Source organism: Artemia sp. Qi Xiang Cuo, chromosome 3, assembly GCF_049724085.1.
Source record: "Artemia sp. Qi Xiang Cuo chromosome 3, ASM4972408v1, whole genome shotgun sequence".
Taxonomy (NCBI): Eukaryota; Metazoa; Arthropoda; class Branchiopoda; order Anostraca; family Artemiidae; genus Artemia; species Artemia sp. Qi Xiang Cuo.
In genome coordinates, this window is record NC_142796.1 from 6,951,409 (window position 1) to 6,972,238 (window position 20,830).

Sequence of the window (20,830 nt, forward strand, 5' to 3'; positions counted from 1 at the left end):
AATTTGTTTCCCAGAAAAAAGCTTTAACAAGTGCTCCAGTGATAAACCCCTTATTAAATAAACTATAAAAACGCTTATTAGAACCAAATTGAAGCTTTTCAAAAATAGTAAACCGGATGAAGCAAATAAACTAAGAAAATCAATTAAAAGAGAAATTCATAAATTGGCACAATCGTACTACAAAAACAAGGTCGAAGCATTGTTCACTAATAAACCCAAAAATTGGCATTTTGAGGTTAAAAAGCTACGTGACGGGAGGCTAGAACAGCTTAACTCCAATTTTCCCGATTCTTCTAATCTTAATGCCAGTAATCTAAATAAATCCATCATTTCCATGTTCAGAGCTTTTCAGCATTTTCTGACCAATTACCAACCGAAGCCCTTTCCCTTATTTACCCACTGTTTCCCCGTCTGAGATAGAAAGAAGAATTCAAAAACTAAGAAAGACAAGTAGTTGTCCTTTGGATATCCCCTTTCCTCTTATTAGTGCCTTCGGTGATTTCTTGTCTACACCCTTGTCTTTCTTGTTTAACAAGATTACCGAGTCTGAGCAAATTCCAACAATTTGGAAACAGGGTCTCATAACCCCTTTGAAAAAGAAAAACGGAAAGCTTGGTTTTGAAGGTGTCCGTCCTATGACTCTTACTCCTATTTTCTCGAAACTTTATGAAGGATTACTTGCAGATTGACTAAAGGAAAAAATCCTACCTTTTACTGACTTAAAACAATTCGGGAACCTAAAATCCACCTCTACTTCCCATTACCTCGTTTCTCTTATTGATCACATCGGGAAAATCCTTGAAAAGCCTAATTCCTGGCTAAATTTAATTTCCATCGACCTTCAGAAAGCATTTGACCTTGTTAACCACAATATTTTAATTGAGAAACTTGTTAACGAGTTCAATATTGATCCCTTACTGGTGGAATTGGTTACCTCCTTCTTAACAAATAGATAGCAAGTTGTCAAATACCAAAATCATTATTCAAATCCTCTCCCTGTCCACAATGGCATACCCCAAGGTACTTTCTTAGGTCCCCTCCTTTTTTCAGTAATGATCAACAGCCTCGCAAAGGAATTTCCTGACCGATGGAAATTTGTTGATGACCTAACGACTGTTGAAACTTGCTTCAGAAATTTAATAAGCGACCCTACGAGTATCCTCAATGAAATTGGAGACGAGGCCTTAGACTTAGACATGACCGTAAACCCCTCTAAGTCCATGATAATGCCCATTTGTTTCCTCAAATCCTCACCCTATTTTCTTACTCCTTTCCCTCCTGAAATTTCTTTGTCCTCATTTAAACTACTTGGCGTCACAATTTCTTCAAATTTAAAGTGGAATATCCACTTTAAAGACATCATCCGTAGAGCTAATGTGTCTATCACCCTCTTTAAGCTCTTAAACAAATTAGTGACCCCCTTTCCCACTCCTTAAGAATTTACACGTCTTTTGTCCGCCCGCATCTAGAATATGCTTGTCCAGTTTCGCACCCTGGTATCTCTCGCGAAGAATCTGAAAAAATCAAATCAATTCAAAAAAGGGCTTTGCGAATAATTTTCAAAGAAGAGGTACCATAGTCTCTGCTCCTCAAAAAAGCTAGTCTGAAAACCCTGGAGCAAAGGAGGGTTTCGCTGTACCTCCGTTTTGCGAAAAATGCCATAACAAACCCTCGGACGGCAAGTATTTTCCCCAAACATCACTCCCCATCCAGATTAAGGCCGCCTCGAGCTGTTTCTGAGCCCATCCCTGCTTTGTCCCCCATTCACTGCGTTACTTCCAGATACGAAAGAATCTTTTTTTCCCCTCTTTTTGTTTATCAGCTGATGGTACTGCCCAAGTTCTTGCACTCATTTGCTTGCCCCCCCCCCTCTTTTTTCAGTTTCCCCTGTAATTTTTTATATTTTATTTTTCGTTCTTTTTTCGGGGGTTTATTTTTTTGTCCTCCCCCCCTTTCTTGACCAGTTTTTATTGTTTTTAACTCTTTTATTGACTTACTGTAGTTGAATTATTGACACTTTCTTAGTGTCCCTTTTAATTTAAATGTATTTATGTCTCGCTCTTTTTTGTGTGTATTTTTGCTTATTCCCCCCTCCCCTTTTTTTTATGCCCGTTCTAAATTTTTTTCTGATTTGTATCTGTTTAAGTTTAGTTTGACCAGTTTTTATCTTTTTAATTTTTTAATTGACTTTTTACAGTTTTAATTATTGACTTTGAAATGATTGTTCATTATGATTTTTCTATTTCATTGTTGTTCTTTGCATCTTCCAGTTTTAGTGCAACCATTTATATTGTCGACTCTAAAGTCCGAATTCGGCCCTTTGTAGGCTTAGTGATGTTTTTGAAATAAATATCTCTATCTTAAAAACGTCATCCAATAAAATTGTTGCAACTAAAATCAGAAACTAAGACTAAGAAAAACTTATAAATGTATATTTTTGTTTTGCAACTTTAGTTTAAATATCTTTTATCGATGTGTTTTTGAGTAGTTTGCTTTGTTTTATATTATATTTCGGCAACGATGGATGTTGCTTATATTGCCGAAATATTCGCTTACGTTGTATTCACTCTGTTGTTTCTAATTTTCACAATATTTATCGCAGTATGATCTTCGTTATTATTTACATCGGGTTGTAAAACATTGTCATTAGGACTAAGAAACAGAGAAGGACTATGTAATAGTCCCTGTTATAGCCTTTTTAACACCCTATTACAAAAACTATAACAAACGCAGTAAATAATCAAGATTAGTGGGATGCGAAAACATGAGAGTTTACCAGGTTTTAAGAAAGCGGGACTATTTGGTTTACCTTTGTAACATCTGCTAAAGGAGCATAATCATAGACTTGTGATAAAACGTCACAAACTTAAACAAGTGATTAACAGAAAAACAGAAGAACAACAATTTATCCAATAGCTTCTTAAATTTTCCGAAAAAAAACTATTTCACATTTTTAACAAATTGACTTTGGAGCTCCCCAGGGTTCCAAAGTCCAGAACTAGTTTACATATTAACCTTCTAACGAGGCTGGTAATTTAAAGATATGAAATCCTGATATTTAACAATTTGTCCAACAGCTTCTTACAGTTCTCACATAACAATTATTTTTTTCATTTATGATGAGTTAACTCTGGAACTCCCCAGTGGTCAACAATTCCAGATTTAGTTTACTTTTTTTGAACTTCTAACGAAGCTGGTAACTTGAAGATACAAAATCCTAAGATTTAGCAATATGTCCAACAACTTCTTACAGTTCTCACAAAACAACCGTTTGTGGGGGGGTTCCAGAGCTCCAGAATCAGTTTACTTTTTTTGAGCTTCTAATAAAGTGTACATACTAAGTAAACAAAACACATACAGTACGCTTAAGCTGCTAGTACTACTACTAATACTAAACATTCAGCGCAGTGCCAGGCCACCTCAGGCCAATACACCCGTGCACGGCCCTTCTCCACCCTAATTTATTCACAAGCTTCAAAATTTATCCTCTCCTATGAAGTTTCGATTTACTTAAAATCCTTCCTTTTGACTATCTTCTCTTGCGATTTCCTTTAAATCTGCCCCCCCCCCCCCCTTTTTCCTCGGTAAAACAGTGAATTGATGCTCTAATCGGCAACGTGTGGCCCGGGGTTCAACTCCCACTACTGCAAGGTTACGCAACAGGTCTGCAACGTGTGCCCGTTAAAAGATCCAGCAACTCAAACGCTTATTAGACGCTCTTTGCGCCATCTATGGCTCAGGAGGATTTTTATCCTTTTTCTGACCTCTTTCCATCCAATGCGGGAATGACCTGCTCTTCGTTTGGCTTCATTTAGAATGGCCAAAAAAAAAACAATCTTTCGTAATCTGTTATCAAGCTTAAACACTAATTAATAAATAAGTTATTTATTATCACAGGCAATAAAAAAACATTAAGTTGTGCATTTTTAAAATAGACAGGTCACAAATCATAAAAAGATACTCTTAAGACGATATTAGTTTTAAAAATTTTCAATTGGGAATTCGGGTTTAATTCTCGTTCTCTGACAGTCTTGAAGCGTAAGATGCAAGAGCCTGAAATAAAAATTAGGATAAAATTAAACTATTTCACATATGACTAAAATAAAAGATCAAATTTTAAATGGCATAATTGACAAATCAAGTTTTGAACGTACATAGGGCTTAAATAATCTTATTCATTTTAATTAGAATGGCCAGAATCCTTAAAATCGTCAGATTCCTTCGGTCACTTGGAAAGAGTTTTGCATCAAAAGGTCAAATGATTTACGATAACTATCAATCAGGCACGTACAACGTATTTTTTTCATGGAGGGAGCAAGTGAAAAGAAAATATTTTCTAGCTTCAACAAGAAATGTTTAGAAATTCAGAAGAACTCTGGATCTTTTTTTTGGGGGGGGGGAGCTAGGCCCCAAGGCAACCCCCTGCGTATGTCTTTGCTGCGAGTCTTCATGTAAGTTCCTATTAAATCAGGAACTTCGGTTTATGAAGCCAAAAAAGGTATTTCTTCGGCTTTCTAAAAAAAAAGTCAAACAAATTTCAACATTTAAAAATATTTTTATGCAAAAAATGGTTTATTGTGTTGAAAATTAAAAACTCCCTTGCATATTCTGATTAGCATGTTCATTTGAGATCGTTTGTATAACAAAATAAAAAACAAATCACCTTTCCGAATTGCTTTCCGAATTAAAAAATTGTTAGAAAATTTTAGTTTATTTTTGTTAAATTCTAAATTGTGCCTTCGAGATTATGCACTAGTTTAACATGTTTCAATCCCAGAATATATATTAGAATTTCTAGTACCAAGACTGTTTGTAAAAGAAAAACGTTATATGCTGTTTTTGAAGCCTTACTACAGCAACTAATTCAATTTTTCTTCTAAATTTAAAAATATAGTTAGAATTCCCTGACATTTTACAATATTTGCGCAAGGGTTCTTTTGTTAAATGTTGTATTCTAGGCAGTTCTACTTCTGAAAGCTGAATTATTTACAATTCTACAAATTACTGTTTTACAATTTTTACAGTTGAAACAAAACTGACCAAATTTCAATATTCAGCATATAAGCTACCATATGGATATTTCCGGGCTTTGAAAGCCAACAAACTTTAAATAATAAAAAATACCGAAAAATTCGACTCCACGTCCGGAAGCCTTTATCAACGTAAAAAAACAAAACAATAAACAAAACTCACATTTTAACAGCTTCCTATATGACCATTAAAATAGCACAAATACGCACAATGAAATGGACAAAAAATTCGTGCGAAAATAGCACGAATACGCACAATAAAATGGTTATATTGCCGTTTTCATTTTCTTAAAATATTATACCCGTTTTCTCAATATTTTCATTTTGGTGAATTTTATGAATGAAAAAGCAGTGTGGTCTAAGAAACTATTTAAATTATTTAATTATTAAAAACTATTATAATTTATCAATTATTTAAATTATTTAAATTATTATAATTTTTTATTATAAATTATTTTATATATTGTAAATTCTTATAAACTATTATAAATATTATACTATTATATTATATTATAGTATTATATATTATACTACTATAAATTATTTAAACTATTATAGGCTAAAAATTGCACCTATCAAGGACAGATAGATAGCTAGAAACTAGAAACTAAACTGTAGCATATACTAGCTACCTTCGCATAAAAATATAGTTTTGCTTTTCTTAATTTCGTTTTATAAGTTTTGAAGCATCGGCAATCGCTCATCTATGGTAATTCAAACGGTGATATGTTACACAATCTAAGTTGTACAGAAGAACAAAAAAGGGCAAAATAAAAACACGCATGGATTTTGTAATCATTACTGTTGAAAAATTGTGGAGCAAGAATTGCTTTTGCCTAGTCGTCAAGACAAGAAAGTCACAATTTTAAAATAGAAAGCACCTAGAAAACTAAGTATGCATCTGAAGAATATATTTTAGAAGAAATACAGATGTTTAATAATTTAGAGAACCAGATAAGATGCAGGAAAGCAATTTTAGAACATACCACGTTCAGTAGGGTATGTTTGCCTAGTCGTCAAGATAAGAAAGGCACAATTTTGAAATAGACAACACCATTAGAAAAATAATTATTCTTTTGAAGAATATGTTTTAGAACAAATACAGACGTTTAATTACTTAGAGAACCAAATGAGATGCAGGAAAGCAATTGTAGAACATACCACGTTCAGTATGGTATATTTGCCTAGTCGTCAAGATAAGAAAGGCACAAATTTAAAATAGAAAGAACCATTAGAAAACTAATTCATGCATTTGAAGAACATATTTTAGAACAAATAAAGACGTTTAATAATTTAGAGAACCAAATAAGATGCAGGAAAGCAATTTTAGAACATACCACGTTCAGTGGGGTATGTTTGCCTAGTCGTCAAGATAAGAAAGGCACAATTTTGAAATAGAAAGCACCATTAGAAAACTAATTCATGCACTTGAAAGAACACATTTTAGAGCAAATATAAACTTCTAATTATTTAAAGAACCAAATAGGACTTTGAAAAGCAATTTTACCAATCGACTGAACATACTAGGATTATTAGGGTAAGTTATAAACATCACCAAGAGACTTTTTACGAAGCAATTTTGACTTATCACATCCGAGATACATTAGCTGCTGAATTTTGTTGCATAATGCTGCGTTTCCAATGATTAGAAAAGAGAAACCGATGTCTTAATTCGGAAAATACTGCATCATTTACTTCTCTAGAATAATTTAGATGCCGAAATTAAAGTAAAAAGTTTGCACAGATCGAAGAAAAAAACTGTTCTTGTTTCTTAAGTAATTAATAGATTCTTAACTGCGGAGAATCGATGCAACAGCATTTTTTTTTTTACTGTTGGATTTTATTTTACATAACGCTGCGTTTTAAATGATTTTACAAAGAAAAAGTCGATACATTCATTCGGGAGGTTTTACTATAGTAATTCTAAAGCAAAAATTGAAGTCCGAGAATTATACTTGCAAAAGAAAAACCTGCAGTTTAAGCTGTATTCCTTTAATTTGAAACATATACTTTCTTTTTCTTTAATATACCTGATAGATTATGAAATACTGGTAATGGCTGTATTATTTATAATTTTTGCCTGGGGGGTATTTTGCATAACCGAGCGTTTTAGACAGTTATGTAACTAACAGTCATATACACAATGCCAATACTTTAATCCAATCTTATTATTAACCTACAAAGGATATCAAAATAAAAAAGTTTTTTGTCCTCCCCCCCCCCCGAGTCTGTCTTAGGTGCATTTAAACATAAAAACCAAAATTGTCTGACTTTTCCGCGTTGGTTGCTTCAAAATTATATAAAAAAAAATTAATAGTACACCATTTCCATCAGTGTTGCAACATTCAACCATGAAAATGAATAACTTAAAACTGACAACGTTGTTCGTCTTTAAACACTCGAACGTTAACAAATGTTGATTTCCAAAAACAACTAAACCTTCTAAGAAAAACTAAACCTTTTTAAGCTGTTCAGGTCATATGTTTTAATCTGTTTTGCTGAATTTTACCGCCATTTTTTTTTTTTTAATGTCACATCCGCTAGTATTAAAAACTGCGTACCTCAATATGGATTTCTTTTTCATTTAAATTTGAATAACTGATTTTTCCGCCTTTTAAGAAATACATAGCTGCATAGGTATCCACTTAAACAATTCAAACCATTTTTGCTACCATTAATACTCTAAATAGAAAAGGGCATCTATACCAATATCATTACTAGAGTAGGAGCTACTTGTGCCTTGTTCGTTATGCAGTGCAGTTTATGTTATTTAGTATGTATGTATGCAGTGCAGTATGTTACTTAGTATATCACCTGGTAAATAAACTGGTATTGCTCCTTAGTTTGTACGGAGCCACTTCGATCTCTGCGCAGTTTGTATACAGTCCGCGGGACATCAATGGGCTTTTTGGTATCTATTATTCGCATAAGGAGTTCAATTGCAATGACGGTACCTGTACGACCAGTACCCGGACTGAAAAAAATATACAGATAAAAACGGAAGAGAAATGCGAGGAAACACAGATAAACAGAGGTTTTACTTTTAAAAAGCGTTGTGACTCGAAAAACTTTCGCTCTTTTTTACTGGCTTAATATTTCCCACAGCAGAAGCAATCAGCCAAACAAAAGACGGAGTTATCTTTTTCTTTGCCTGTACAGATTTGTCGCTCAGTACTAGTTTACCATATTTTTTAGAGGCAAGGATGTCTCTCTCTACAGAAATAACGAATGAGTTGCTTATCTTGCGAAATTATGTCCCAAAAGTAAAGCAATGGAATTAAAAGTTTTTCTTTAATCTATATTACTTTCTATTATTATTATTATTATTATTTATTTATAACCCGTCGTTACAAAAACACAAGACAGAGTACAATAAAGATAAAGAAAAATAAAAAAGAAAAAAAAAGGGACAAATAATACATCAACGGATACAAACGAGAAAAACACTAAACTGACAAGAAATAAGAAACAATTCTACACTTGACTAGTGCTTGAGTAAACTATGCCAGGGGTGGTTACCAATTTTACTGTTAAAACGGGAAATCTGATTTTCAATTATGAGAGTGGGATCTGCCAGTTTATACCTATTAATGAGGTATGTGTTACGTGTCCAGGGGGAGTCTTAAAAGGTACTTAGCATATTTAAAAAATATTGCTCGAAGTTTCTGTTTAGCGGTGCATGGAAATGTTCGCCAAAAAGGGCTCAGGTATAAAAAATGGGGCAATGCTAGTGCAGTATACAGCCGAGCAAGGATAAACCGGTTGAAGCTGAACTTCGTTGCAACCAATCTGCTGTATGCAAAACCAGTACGCTTTTCGAGATGTTGAATTAATAGCTGTCGTGTGTGTCTCAGCGTTTTACCAATCGGTAGTCCAAGATAAATGATGTGATCTGCTGGCTTAATACTTGTCTGTCCAAGGTCTATGGTAGGCGGGACTTGGTTTTCGGGCCAATTAAACAGTAATACCTCTGATTTTGCAGCGTTAAATTCTAGGCCTATCGCAGCATATTGCTTTTGAAAAATAGCAAAATTGCATTCGATGCCACCAATATTCCGGCTCATATTTAAAATATCGTCAGCATAACAAAGAAGAGAAAGGTCAACACCATCCAGAACACACGTTATTTGGTAATTTTCCTGTGCTGGAAGAACACTGTTATTAAAAGCCGGGGCAGAAGTAGGAGCACCTTGCCGGGCGCCTTTTCGTACTGGGACGGTTGGGTAGATTTCCCTTATATTCTTCTCGGGCGAAACAACTTTTATTTGTGCCTGGAGGTTTTCATACATGTCCTTTAATGGCATTATGACATCTCGTTGGACGCCTCTCTTTCCCATTTCTAGAATAATTTGGTCGTGGATAAGGGAATCAAACGCACGCTTGACATCATGAACACCAATCGCGACCGACTCGCCTGAGCTTTCAGCGTCAATAAGGACAGAAGCCACGACGCTTAGCGCATGGCCACAACCAAGACCAGGTTGAAAGCCAAATTGGGAGGGTGGTGCGTAACATTTCTCATTTATTTCTTTAATTATAAGTAGCTCAAAAATGTTGCAAAAAGTTGTTGATATAGTAATGGGTCGAAAAGACGTACGTTCTTCCAGGTGTTTCCCCTTTTTTGGCACAGGGGTAAGGGACCCTATGCAAAAATTACTGGGAACCACACCTTGCACAAAAATCATCTGAAAAAGCAGGGCAAGGTGCTGAATGAGCATTGAAGATGGGTTTTTTAAATGAAGAGCAGAAATTCCATCAGCACCACATGACTTTTTCTTTTTAATGCGACGGAGCACGTTCTGAACCTCGGATACCGACACAGTAACGTCAGAACGGTCGGTGCTTGATAGGAAATTATGCAGCTCTGCCTTGTATTTTGCGCTAAGAGTCGGACAGGGGGATTTAAACTCTTGTTCGTAATAAGTTCTCCAAGATTCAAGGGAAATTGAAGATGCAGCAAAATTCGACTTTCTTTTGGAAAGAGTCTTCCATATAAGGTCAGGATTTCGTAGAGCATCTTCAGAAGACTTAGCAATTACATTAGACCGGTGGAGAGCCAATTCTTTTCCAAACTTTCTTTTTGTAAGGAGTCTAACGGCATTTACAACCCCAATTCTCGGCCGTCCACACTCCTTCCAAACAGAAAGCCAAAATTTTGCCTGGTTGCATGCATTAACTAGGCCAGCATTTTGCGACCAACCTGAAACTTGCGTACCAGTCTTAATTTTCTTTATGGGAACAGCAGCTTCCTCAGCTGAGCGAAGAGCGTGTGTAATTTGGGCGGCATATATATCAAGTTCAAGTCGGGCCTCTTTTGGTTCAATTCGTCGTGACTGGATCAGAAGGTTAAAAGGGATTTTAATTTTAGCTAAAATTTCATCCGAAACTTGCGTGTAAACCGACGCATTAACATTATTCCAATCCCGTATTTGTGTCCATTTTTTTGTAGTTTTTGCTGCGTTATTTTGGTGTGGATGCTCAGATTGTGTAGCGGGAGGTGTGATTTGCAGTTCTATTGAAAAATGGTCAGAAGTAAAAGTGGTGTCAGACACCCGTACTGAAGTAGGGAGTAGGTCTTTAGAACAAATAACATGGTCTAGATTAGAAGTACTTCCTGTGTTGTGTATGTATGTAAAATTTTGTTTTTTTTCTAAAATGATAAATGTATCATCTAGGAGACCATGTACCATACTTTCACGATCACCAGTAAAAAGCGCGTTAGTTTCAGTAAAATCAGCACTCATAGGACAGTTAAAATCACCTAATATTACACAAGGCAATCTTTTTAATCGGATTTTGCTAAGATATTCAGCTAATTTGCGTAAACTTTGCGCAAATTCGGAATGAGATGCGTCATCACGATAGTCAGTTGGCATGTATACGTTCACAACAACAAAATTACACACTTGAACCGCTAGAATGTTTTGCGTTGAAAAAAACAACTTTGATTCAACATCGTTACTAATATACGTCACAAGACCCCCGGAGGGCCTTCCTTGGTCCTTTTTTCTGACAGCAGGAACAACATACCTGTTATTAGCACGGAAAATGTCCAGTTGACCTACAGAAATAGGAAGAGCAAAGTGCTCTTGGATACACACAATTTGATTGCTTTTTAGCATTTCACAAACTATTGGGTGCCTTTCTGCGAAATTCCCATTCATATTCCAAGATAAAATGTTCATTGAGTAGCACGGGCAAGCCTATTAGCTTTTGAGTCTGCGTTTTCAGGTTTATTTGCCGAGCAACGGACGCTGTAGCAAGAATGTCCACTAGTGTTGCAGCTTATGCAAAAAAGCGGTTGTTTACAGGGATTGAGACGATCAGATGTATGTTCTACAGATCCACATCTGGAACATTTGGGCTGATTGGTGCACTCGGATGCTAAATGACCGACTGTATGACATGAGTAGCATCGTCTTGGAGTGAACACGAATACTTCGGCGGGTAGTTTTTCGTAGTGCACTTTAATGGAGTTGCGGACGAAGATTTCGAGCTCGTGTCGTGACTCAAAATAAACTTTGAACGCACGAGAGGATCCACATTGCATAACTTTTGTAGCACGGGGGATAAGTTCGAGCAATGACTGCTCATTCAGGTCTTCAGGGACGCGCTTGAGTACACCAATATAGCTCGGTGAGCGTACGGACGCAGTAACACCACATTTATCAGTTTTCAGTGTTGAGGCAATTGTATCAGCAGTTTTCTTCGATTTCACCACTAGTTTCCAGTCACCCTTCAGTTTACGAAGCTCACTTATTTCCTCGCTGTTCGGACAGACCTTGTCAATAATTTCCTTTCGCGCCCTTGGTGTATTTAAGCTGTCAGGTAATTTTTTGATGACAACAGCGTACCTGGGCCGGAGGGGGGGGCTCCTTAGCGGGTTCGCTCGGTTTCCAAGTCAGTGGCCGATTTTGTGCCATTTCGTATAGTCCATCGACCTTACGCTTGATTTCGTTGAGCCGACAGATAGCTGTCGCTGAGGTGGATTCCCCGACAGTAGTAACAGAGCATGGCGTTAGGATCACAAAGGTAGGAATCAGATTTTTATCGCGAGTTGCAGCATGGTTAAACCATCTGCACATATCTATTACGTTCTCATCCTCCTTCTTACTATGCTTAATCAGCCAGGTCTCGTCTTTTAGTTCCTTATGCAGTACAGCTTTAGCTTCAATAATGTACTCAAGAGTGAAAAAACTCAGGGGAGTTGCCGTGATCACTTCTATTTTCAGTCCATCATTCATGACACGTGTTAAAAAGTTCAGTAACGGATTGATAATAAGCTTTTCATCTTTGTCGCTTTTCTCCAACATTGCAATCGGATGCCAAAGAATAGTCCAAAAATTAGTCAGTGGGCGTGCTAATAAGCGAGGGAAGCGTAGTTTCTTGCTACCTGATCCCCGCAGTTTAAGGGAGTAACACTCCCGGCAGGTACAACGGCCCTTGCGACAAGAAACTCCCCTCTTCTGCTCGCTTATTGGTAAAATTTAATTATAAATGATACTATAGATGGCGCGCCAATTTACTCAAGAAAAAGATGGCGCTGGTAAGAAGGCCTAAAGAAAAAGCCCTATTCCAATTGTTCAAGTTTTTACAAACACTACTTAGCAGATAATCTATCATTAGAGGGTAAACAAATAGGAAGTAAACTTCAAAATAATTTAGACACTTTTTCCAGATAACAACAAGGAAGCAAACTCATCCATAATTGCATTGAAATACTATAGATGGCACAATTTTTTTATTATTATAATTTGTTCCCCTTCTTAAGAAAAAATAATCCAGTTTGCTATTTAAGATTTTTTAATTTTTGTTGTTTCTTCTTCTTTGGACAAAAAACCAGGTTCTTATTAGAAATTTCTATCTCCTGACATTTCAGTAAAACTAGAATTAATGCACAGTTTGCGTTCGTATTTCTCTGCATTACTGCCCTTTTCCAGTTGTGAGTTTTTTCTTCTCCTTTTACATTTTTTTTTCTCCTTTCTTATGGATTACTCCACTTATTATACAATTATATAGTATTGGTGAAAAATAAATAATTACAATAAACAGAATAATAAAGATAGGACATTAATTAACTTTTCCTCTTCTCCGGAGACAAACTAAGATCTAATGAAACAAAGATACTACTGCTACTGCTACTGACCACTCATCGCAGGACCAGCCTACTTGAAGCCAACACAGCTTCGTCAGCTCTTCCTAAATACGCTCTAAGACCACACTAACTATACATGACGTTAGAAAAAAAAAATAAACGAAAAAATATAATTAGAAAACAAACAAGAAAACGGGGGTAATTTTCAGCCAGTGAACAAAACGAAACGAAAGGACAAAAGCAGATATTTCGGCATGTACCTCCACCAAGCTGTTTTTAGTACTAAAACCGAAACAAAACAAACAAATTTTTTTAGCACTGAAGACGGTTTGGTGGAGCATTGAAAGAAAAGCGTAGAAAATCGTACGGGATGCTTGCTCTAGTTAAAGGCTAGGTTCACCAAATAACCCTGGGCAAACTTTACAACGCTTTTTATGTCCCCACATGTCTTCATCTTGGTCCCATTATTGAGTTTTTCACACTATCTGAAGGGAAGAAAATTCTGTCTGCATTCTTCTGTTTTTGAAAATATCTTCTACAGTTGCCACTTTTGACTCGTGGCCGTTACATTTATAGTAGATATAGCGTTTTTGATATTTCTTTAAAAATGGACCAGCTTGTGAACAGGACAAGCGTCGTGAAATTATTCCGTTTAACTTACTTTACCTTACTTTAGATCCACCTGTGCCGCCAGAGGCACCCAGGTTATCAACGCGACTTTGCCAATCTTTTCTGAATTGGACAGCTGCGTATTTGTTTTCCCAATCGGTTTGAAGAAAAGCATGGATACTGTGCAGATCAGACTGGTATGTTCGTCACAAATTGTTCCGAGGTTTTCCCCGTCTTCGACTGCCGTCTGGATGTCAATGTAAAGTGGCTTTTGGGATCTGAGTGTCCTGCATTCGGAGAACATGGCCAAAGTATCTCCACCCCCGAGCTCCAATGATGTCAGTCACCAGACGCTGGTTGGCAAGTCTGCGGTCTTTATCATTTGTGATTCTGTCTGACCAATGAATATTTAAAATTCTTCGAAGACAATTGTTCTCGAATGCAAGGATTCTCTTCTCCTACTGTTGGTTCAAACTTCAAACTCCAGGTTTCGGCTGTGTAAAGGAGGGCCGGGATGACGTTGCTGTTGACGGGATGACGTTGACGTGATGACGTAATTGCGTTGTCTACGTAGTTGAGATGTTATTTTTCTCGTGAGTTATTTCTTGATATTGCCTTCACTTTTCTTCAATTTTCTATGTCTTTCTGTTCATCTAAGTGAATTTCATGATTGTACAGAGGGTTGAAATGTATTGTTATTATTTAAAATTGAATTATAAAGGTTAAAAAGCAGTTCCCTAACATCTTTGCTACCTTATAATCCAAAAGTTACATTTTAAGTTTTACTGATCTCAAAAAAAGCTGGGTTACAAAAAAAAAAACTCTTAGAAACACATCAAAATTTGTTTATATACATTTTGTAACGTTTTTACGAGTCGGGCAGAAATTTCAGAGGGGTTCAAATCCCCTACCCCCCTCCCTAATAGATATGGCCTTGATTTTGAGGTTTGTCTTTTTACTCTATTTCATGGACTCAATTCTTTTTGAACTTCATTCATACCGTATTTTTATTGTTTGGCTCTGTGGACGGCTGAGTGGATACTAAATATTTGCCTTATTTCCTTTTTATTCAGTGGCTGCGAATTTTTCCAATTTTTGTAGTTTTCCTACTTTTCCCTTTTTGTTATATTTAGCCAGCTGAGGAACTTATTTATAAACGTCACAATATCCATACAATAGCCAAGGCCAGTCAAAGTCATGTTTAGAGTCATAAATATTCAAGGTCATAGAAAAGCCGAGGACAGACAAGGTCATGATAGACTAGGCCAGACAAGGTCATGTTTAATGCTTGTAAATAACGATTACAATAATACAAAAATAAAACAAAAGAGTACTCTTTAAAATAAGTAAATTGTAAAAAAAAACACAGCAATTAAATGGCCATATCTTATTAGTCAGGGCCCATCAGAGGGATACCAAAATCCTATTGATGCTTATGTTTTTGGTAAACCCAAAAGGATAGAGGGCACTGATAAGATTCGAAACTGACAGAGCTGAAAACGAACAGATCCTGAATATCCTGAATTATCCTGACAAAGCTGAAAACGAACAGATCCTGAATATCTTGAATTATCCTGACAAAGCTGAAAACGAAGAGACCATGAATATCCTGAATTATCTTGACAAAGCTGAAAACAAACAGATCCTGAACATCCTGAATTATCCTGACAAAGCTGAAAACGAACGGATCCTGAATATCCTGATATATCCTCAATATAAGGATGCAACCGCATCAATCAGCCCCCCTTCATTTTCAGCTGAAGTTTCCACTTGTTGTAGAAATTAATCTTGGCAATAAAAGATTAGCTTTATGTATCGTAAGGGGTAGGAGGTTGAGAATGGTGACAACCTCCCATCTGCATAGGGTTATTTTGTTCTTTATAAGTTTTAATATCTTTCTTTTGCTCTCATTTGGATTCTTTTCGCTTTCAGTATCATCTAGAGCTCTCTTGAAGTTGAAGAGGGCTGATAACTCCCTCAACCTCAGTGCTTACGCTCAAATTTAATCGTTCAATTTCAAATAATTAGAGAATTATAATTGATCCCAGTAAAGTCTCCCTATTAAATTGTATTTAGGGAGGGGTCCTAAACATCAGAAACAGACTTTTGGTACAAATTCACCTTTTTAGGAAGGGTTCTTAAGTGCTAAATACGAAAATGAAGTCAATTACTCTAGTTATGGCAAATATATTCGTAGTTATGTAGTTATACTACATACTGTGGTCATAGCCAATAAATAACTAACAAATGTCTATAAATAACTAAAAAGTAGTCCTACTGGAAATTAGAATATTCAAAGCAGTAGTGCCACGGATATTTTACGTGGCGCTATTACTTACTGATGCTACCGCGGATACCTATCAGTTACTTCAGTTACAATGTCGGTATCTTCAAAAATAAATTTGAAACATAGACGTATCAATTGCCAAATAAATCTACCACAGCTAAACCTTGTACATGGGTAGGGGGTAGTTTTGGTTAATGATCATGTGATTGACATAATTGTTTTCTTCTTCGCTAACTTAAATCACAATTGTTTTGTGCTTGTGAGGTAAGTAAAGTATTAGGATAGTCAAGGGCATCAATTTACAGAAGCTGCTTGTCAAGATTGTCTGAATTTATGTTTACGAAAGGCCCGCCTAAGGGCCTTAAATTTGTTTATTGTTGGGGGTTGCAGGTTTCCCGTATATAGGATGACAGGTGTTTTAATAGTTTTGACATTTGAGCCAAACGGGAAACTTAAAAATTCCTGAGAACACGATGCGGAATAGTTGCTGGGCCTGGAAATGGATGCTGGAAATGAATGGTGGAAATTGGAAATGAATGCTAGAATTGGAAATGGATGCTGGAAATAGTCATCGGAGGTGACTGAGACGAACTGTAGATGAGAAACTCAATTTAGAGGAGACGTCTTTAAAGGCCGATCTTATTGAGACCAGAGCAAACTATATCAACTGCATTTTGGAAAACTTGGAGATCGTCTGATAATAGCTGAATGTTGTCTGCGTAACAGAGGTACCTGGGATCAACTTAAGCCTCAAATCAGAGGCATATGTGCGTCCATTGACATGCCCCGGATTGTTTCTGAAAGAACATACTTGATTTATGCTGCCAGCTCAGATACTAGATGGGTTGCTACTACATTTGTTGTCCTCCTCGAAGAATAAGTTTTATGTTATTAATTCTCAGTTGTTCTTAAATAGTCCGTAAAACATAGCTTTTCAAATATTAGTGAAAATTCATCAACAATCAGAAAAAGCTAACCAAAACGAAAGACGCCGAAATCTATAAAATACTATAGACAGCCTGTGTTTTTGTGAAATTCTTGCGTTTTTTCTTCAATGCCCAAGGCCGTGCCCAGGATTCTGCTTTGGGGGGGGAGGAAATTTGTTTTGGGGGGATTACAAAAAAAAACTCTAAAAAACCCATCAAAATTTTGTTTTTATGCATTGTTATTACATTTTTATGAGACGAACAAACATTTGGGGGAGGGGGTCAAACCTCCTAGCCCCCCTCCTCCCACGGATACGGCCTTGTCCATACCACTAGCAAAGGTTTCAAAAGATGTGGGAAAGATCAACAAAACCGGTTATTTAGGTCTGTATATCATGACCTGAGAGCAGATTAATCCTATTCAGCAAATTAAATTAAAAAGAAAGTTTCTTTTAACTGACAGTAAGGAGCGACATTAAAACTTAAAAGGAACAGGAAGTATTCCGTATATGAAAGGGGCTGTCCCCTCCTCAACACCCCGCTCTTTACGTTAAAGTTTTTTGTTACTTTAAAAACTTGAGTTGCGACAGAGTGAAACTTTAGCGTAAAGAGGGAGGTGTTGAAAAGTGGACAGCCCTTTCATAAACGAAATATTTCATTTCATTCTAAGTTTTTAATGTCGCTCCTTACTTTCAGTTAAAAAAAAACTTGTTTTTCTTATTTAATTTCTGATCGTTTTTCAAATAACACAAAACTACATATAACTGTATGATAAACTGTTTTTTAAAACTGTTTGATAAAAATTTTAATTACTTTGTATTAAATTTCAATGTTATAGCTATTCACTCTCTTGTGACTAAAATCAGGGGACAACCACGTTTGAACTGGTGATCTCTAGATCTGCAGAATATTTCAATAACAAATATTAGCCTATGTGTAAACAATATGGGCAAATTTCAAAACTTACAGCCCTTTTCGGTATATGAAGGGCGTTGCCCTCTCCTCAACATCTCGCTCTTCACACTAGTTTTACAGCACTTTAAACAAATCTTCTTTTTTTCTAATTAAACAGACTCTTGTGTTTCAGGAGTCTTTATTAAGAATTGGGACAAAATAAAGACATTAGCGTAAAGAGCGAGGTGTTGAGGAGGGGGTAACCCCTTCATATATGTAATAAATTCTGTGCGTTTTAAGTTTTTAATCTTTCTCCTTCCTTTCAGTTGAATAATTGTTTTTTTTTAATTTAATCTTTGACCATTTTTTAAATAATACAGAGAAATCCAGCTCCATCTCCACGGAAAAGTGCTCCCCTACGGAAAGATCCTCTAGACAATTCGATCCCGCTGAAAATTTACCCTGGATAATTACCCCTAACCTCTCCACACATAAAGTTCAGTCGGCAAAGAAAAAGTAAGGCAAATAAAAAAAAAATTATACGAATCCTGGCATATTTCCCCAGTATAAAGTTTCCCCTGAAAAGTTCAATGCCGGAAACTTCCTTCTCCATAGAATATCTCCGCAGCAGAAATTTCACCACCCCTCTCCCACCCGAAAAATGTATGCAAACTTCCCAATAACAAATACTATACGTAAACAATGGGCAAAGTTTATAATTTAAGGACCTTCCCACAGGGACTGTGGGGTGTCATGTTTACTTTCAAAGGCCTTTCAACTATGCTGAACAAAATGGCTATCTCAAAATTTTGATCAGACGATTTTCGGGGGAAAATGGCGTGGGAGGGGGGCTAGCTGCCTTCAATCTTTTTGGTCACTTAAAACAGGCACTAGAACTTCTAATTTCCGTTCAAACGAGCCTTTTCCTAATGTTCTAGGGCCATTGACTCGTTACGATCACCCCCGGGGAAAAAAAACAAATTAACAGGTATCCGTGATCTTTCTTCTGGCAATAATTACTAAATTCCACATTTTTGTAGATAGGAACTTGAAACCATTGTACAGTAGGGTTCTCTAATACGCTGAATCTGATGGTTTAATTCTCGTTAAGACTGTTTGACTTTTAAGAGGTAGTTCCCCCCATTTTCGAAAATCAGGCAAATTTTCTCAGGCTCGTAACTTTTGATGGGTAATGCTACGCTTAATGAATCTTATATATTTGGAATTAGCTCAATAAGCCGACTCTTTTGATATACCTATTGATAGAAAAATTCCGTTTTTAGAGTTTCGATTACATTTCGATTACTGCAAAGCAGTTAGAAATTAAGGCGACCTCTTGCTAAAGCAGCTGACCATGCTAAACTTTGTAAGACTAAGAAGCTAAGACTCTTGCAGAAGTTTTCTTTTTTCCAGATAGACCTAGTTCAATCTCCATGAGTTTACTGAAAATTTCAGTAAACTCAGTCCGTTCAGATATCACGCCCTTTTGAGCATTCTTCTAGGGATGTTCTTTTTTGACTGCTATTAACGACGGGTTATTTCTGTAAGCCAGGCTGTTATATTGCATCCATGTTTTGCAAAAATATACTGCTATCAAAATCCCCATTTTCCAACTATTTCATAAAGGAGAAAATATTATAAACCGAATTAGACTGGAGCCCTCCTCCCAAGCCCTTTTTTCCCCAAAGAGTTTCCAGTTTCGGAGATCTTCTGCCATTTAATATCATTTGTTTGTTGTTTCGGGGTGTTTGCGTGGGGACCCTATACGCCCCCCCCTGTTGATTAGCAACAAACCCAGTCTTATCAATGGAGGCGTCATCAACTTTTCTGAGAGCAAAATTATCCTATCCTGCTTTTTTTTTCGCTATCATTAACTGCCAAAAAAAATAAAATGATTAACATTAAGCTCAAATGATTAAAATTGACAAAAAATAGCTAATTAAGCTAAAATTAAGATAATTAAGAAAATAAACTGATACAAATTTGTTAACCGGATTATGGAACATTCGAAAAGATGTGTTCAAAATCCTTAGTCACGTGTTTCTCTAATTACGTTTTTCTTGGAATGAGCTTTTGAGTAGCATAGACGCAGTGGCTGGTTACCTCATCGCGTATTGTAATGGGTATCCTTACGTTATCTAGTATCTATTCGGGCAATAAATCTATGTAGGAAACTCACCAGCAATGAACTACAATAGAACTAGTTCCGTCTTTAACGGTTGTCCGACATTCCAACAACATAGAAATAAGCTGTTTTGGATCTTGTGGAACTCCAGAATGGGGCCAATCCGTATACCAATAATGAACTATATCCCTTCTTAGATTATCATTCATATGCTTAAGGGTAATGAAGGAGATTATGTAGCCTTGTTTAAGCTCACGTTTCTTCAAAGTTACTTGAAAGTCGCCATATAGCCTATGGCAGTCAAGGACTTCTGAGGGCGGTAAGTAATCTGCACACTTAGCCTGAAAAAGAAAGTATTAAGAAAATGCAGGTGACAAGTATATGTCACCTATGTTAAATTCCAGGCATAGTACTCTGTGGTGGTAAGCATGATGTTTAGTTATTCAGAATAAAAGGATTCAGAAAATTCGGGTGCCAAGTACTAGTCACGACTTATGCAATTGAAAATAAAACTGCTTACTCTCTGGTGGTAAGCGGTATCTTAACTCAGCCTGAATGAAAGGATTCAGAAAATTCGGGTGGTAAGTAGCTCATGCACTTGGCCTGAATAAAAGTATTCGAAAAAGTCAGGTGGTAATTATTAGTCACCACATATGCAATTGCAGGCAAAGTACTCTGTGGTGGAAAGTAGTATACCCACTTAGTCTAAACAACAGAATTCAAGAAACATAGGTGGTAAGTAATTTAATAACTTAACTTGAAAAAGTATCAAAATTATTTGACTGTATCAAAATTATCAAAAAAGTATCAAAGTTATGCCCATTACTTTCGGTCATTGAATACTGACTCAAGTTAGACCATTTA

At 36.2% G+C, this 20,830-nt stretch overlaps 1 protein-coding gene across 1 annotated transcript in view; it reads right to left on the reverse strand.

Moving 5' to 3' along the window:
• Positions 1-3,869: 3,869 nt before the first annotated feature.
• LOC148953709 (uncharacterized) overlaps positions 3,870-20,830 on the reverse strand; it is a 123,955-nt gene continuing 106,994 nt past the window's right edge. Inside the window, exons 8-10 of the mRNA XM_089108441.1 lie at positions 20,021-20,307; positions 7,845-8,004; positions 3,870-4,053 (exon numbers count right to left, since the gene is read on the reverse strand). Of these exons, the coding sequence (XP_088964567.1) occupies positions 4,009-4,053; positions 7,845-8,004; positions 20,021-20,307 (492 nt within the window). The 3' untranslated portion in view covers positions 3,870-4,008. The remainder of the gene's footprint in view (positions 4,054-7,844; positions 8,005-20,020; positions 20,308-20,830) is intronic.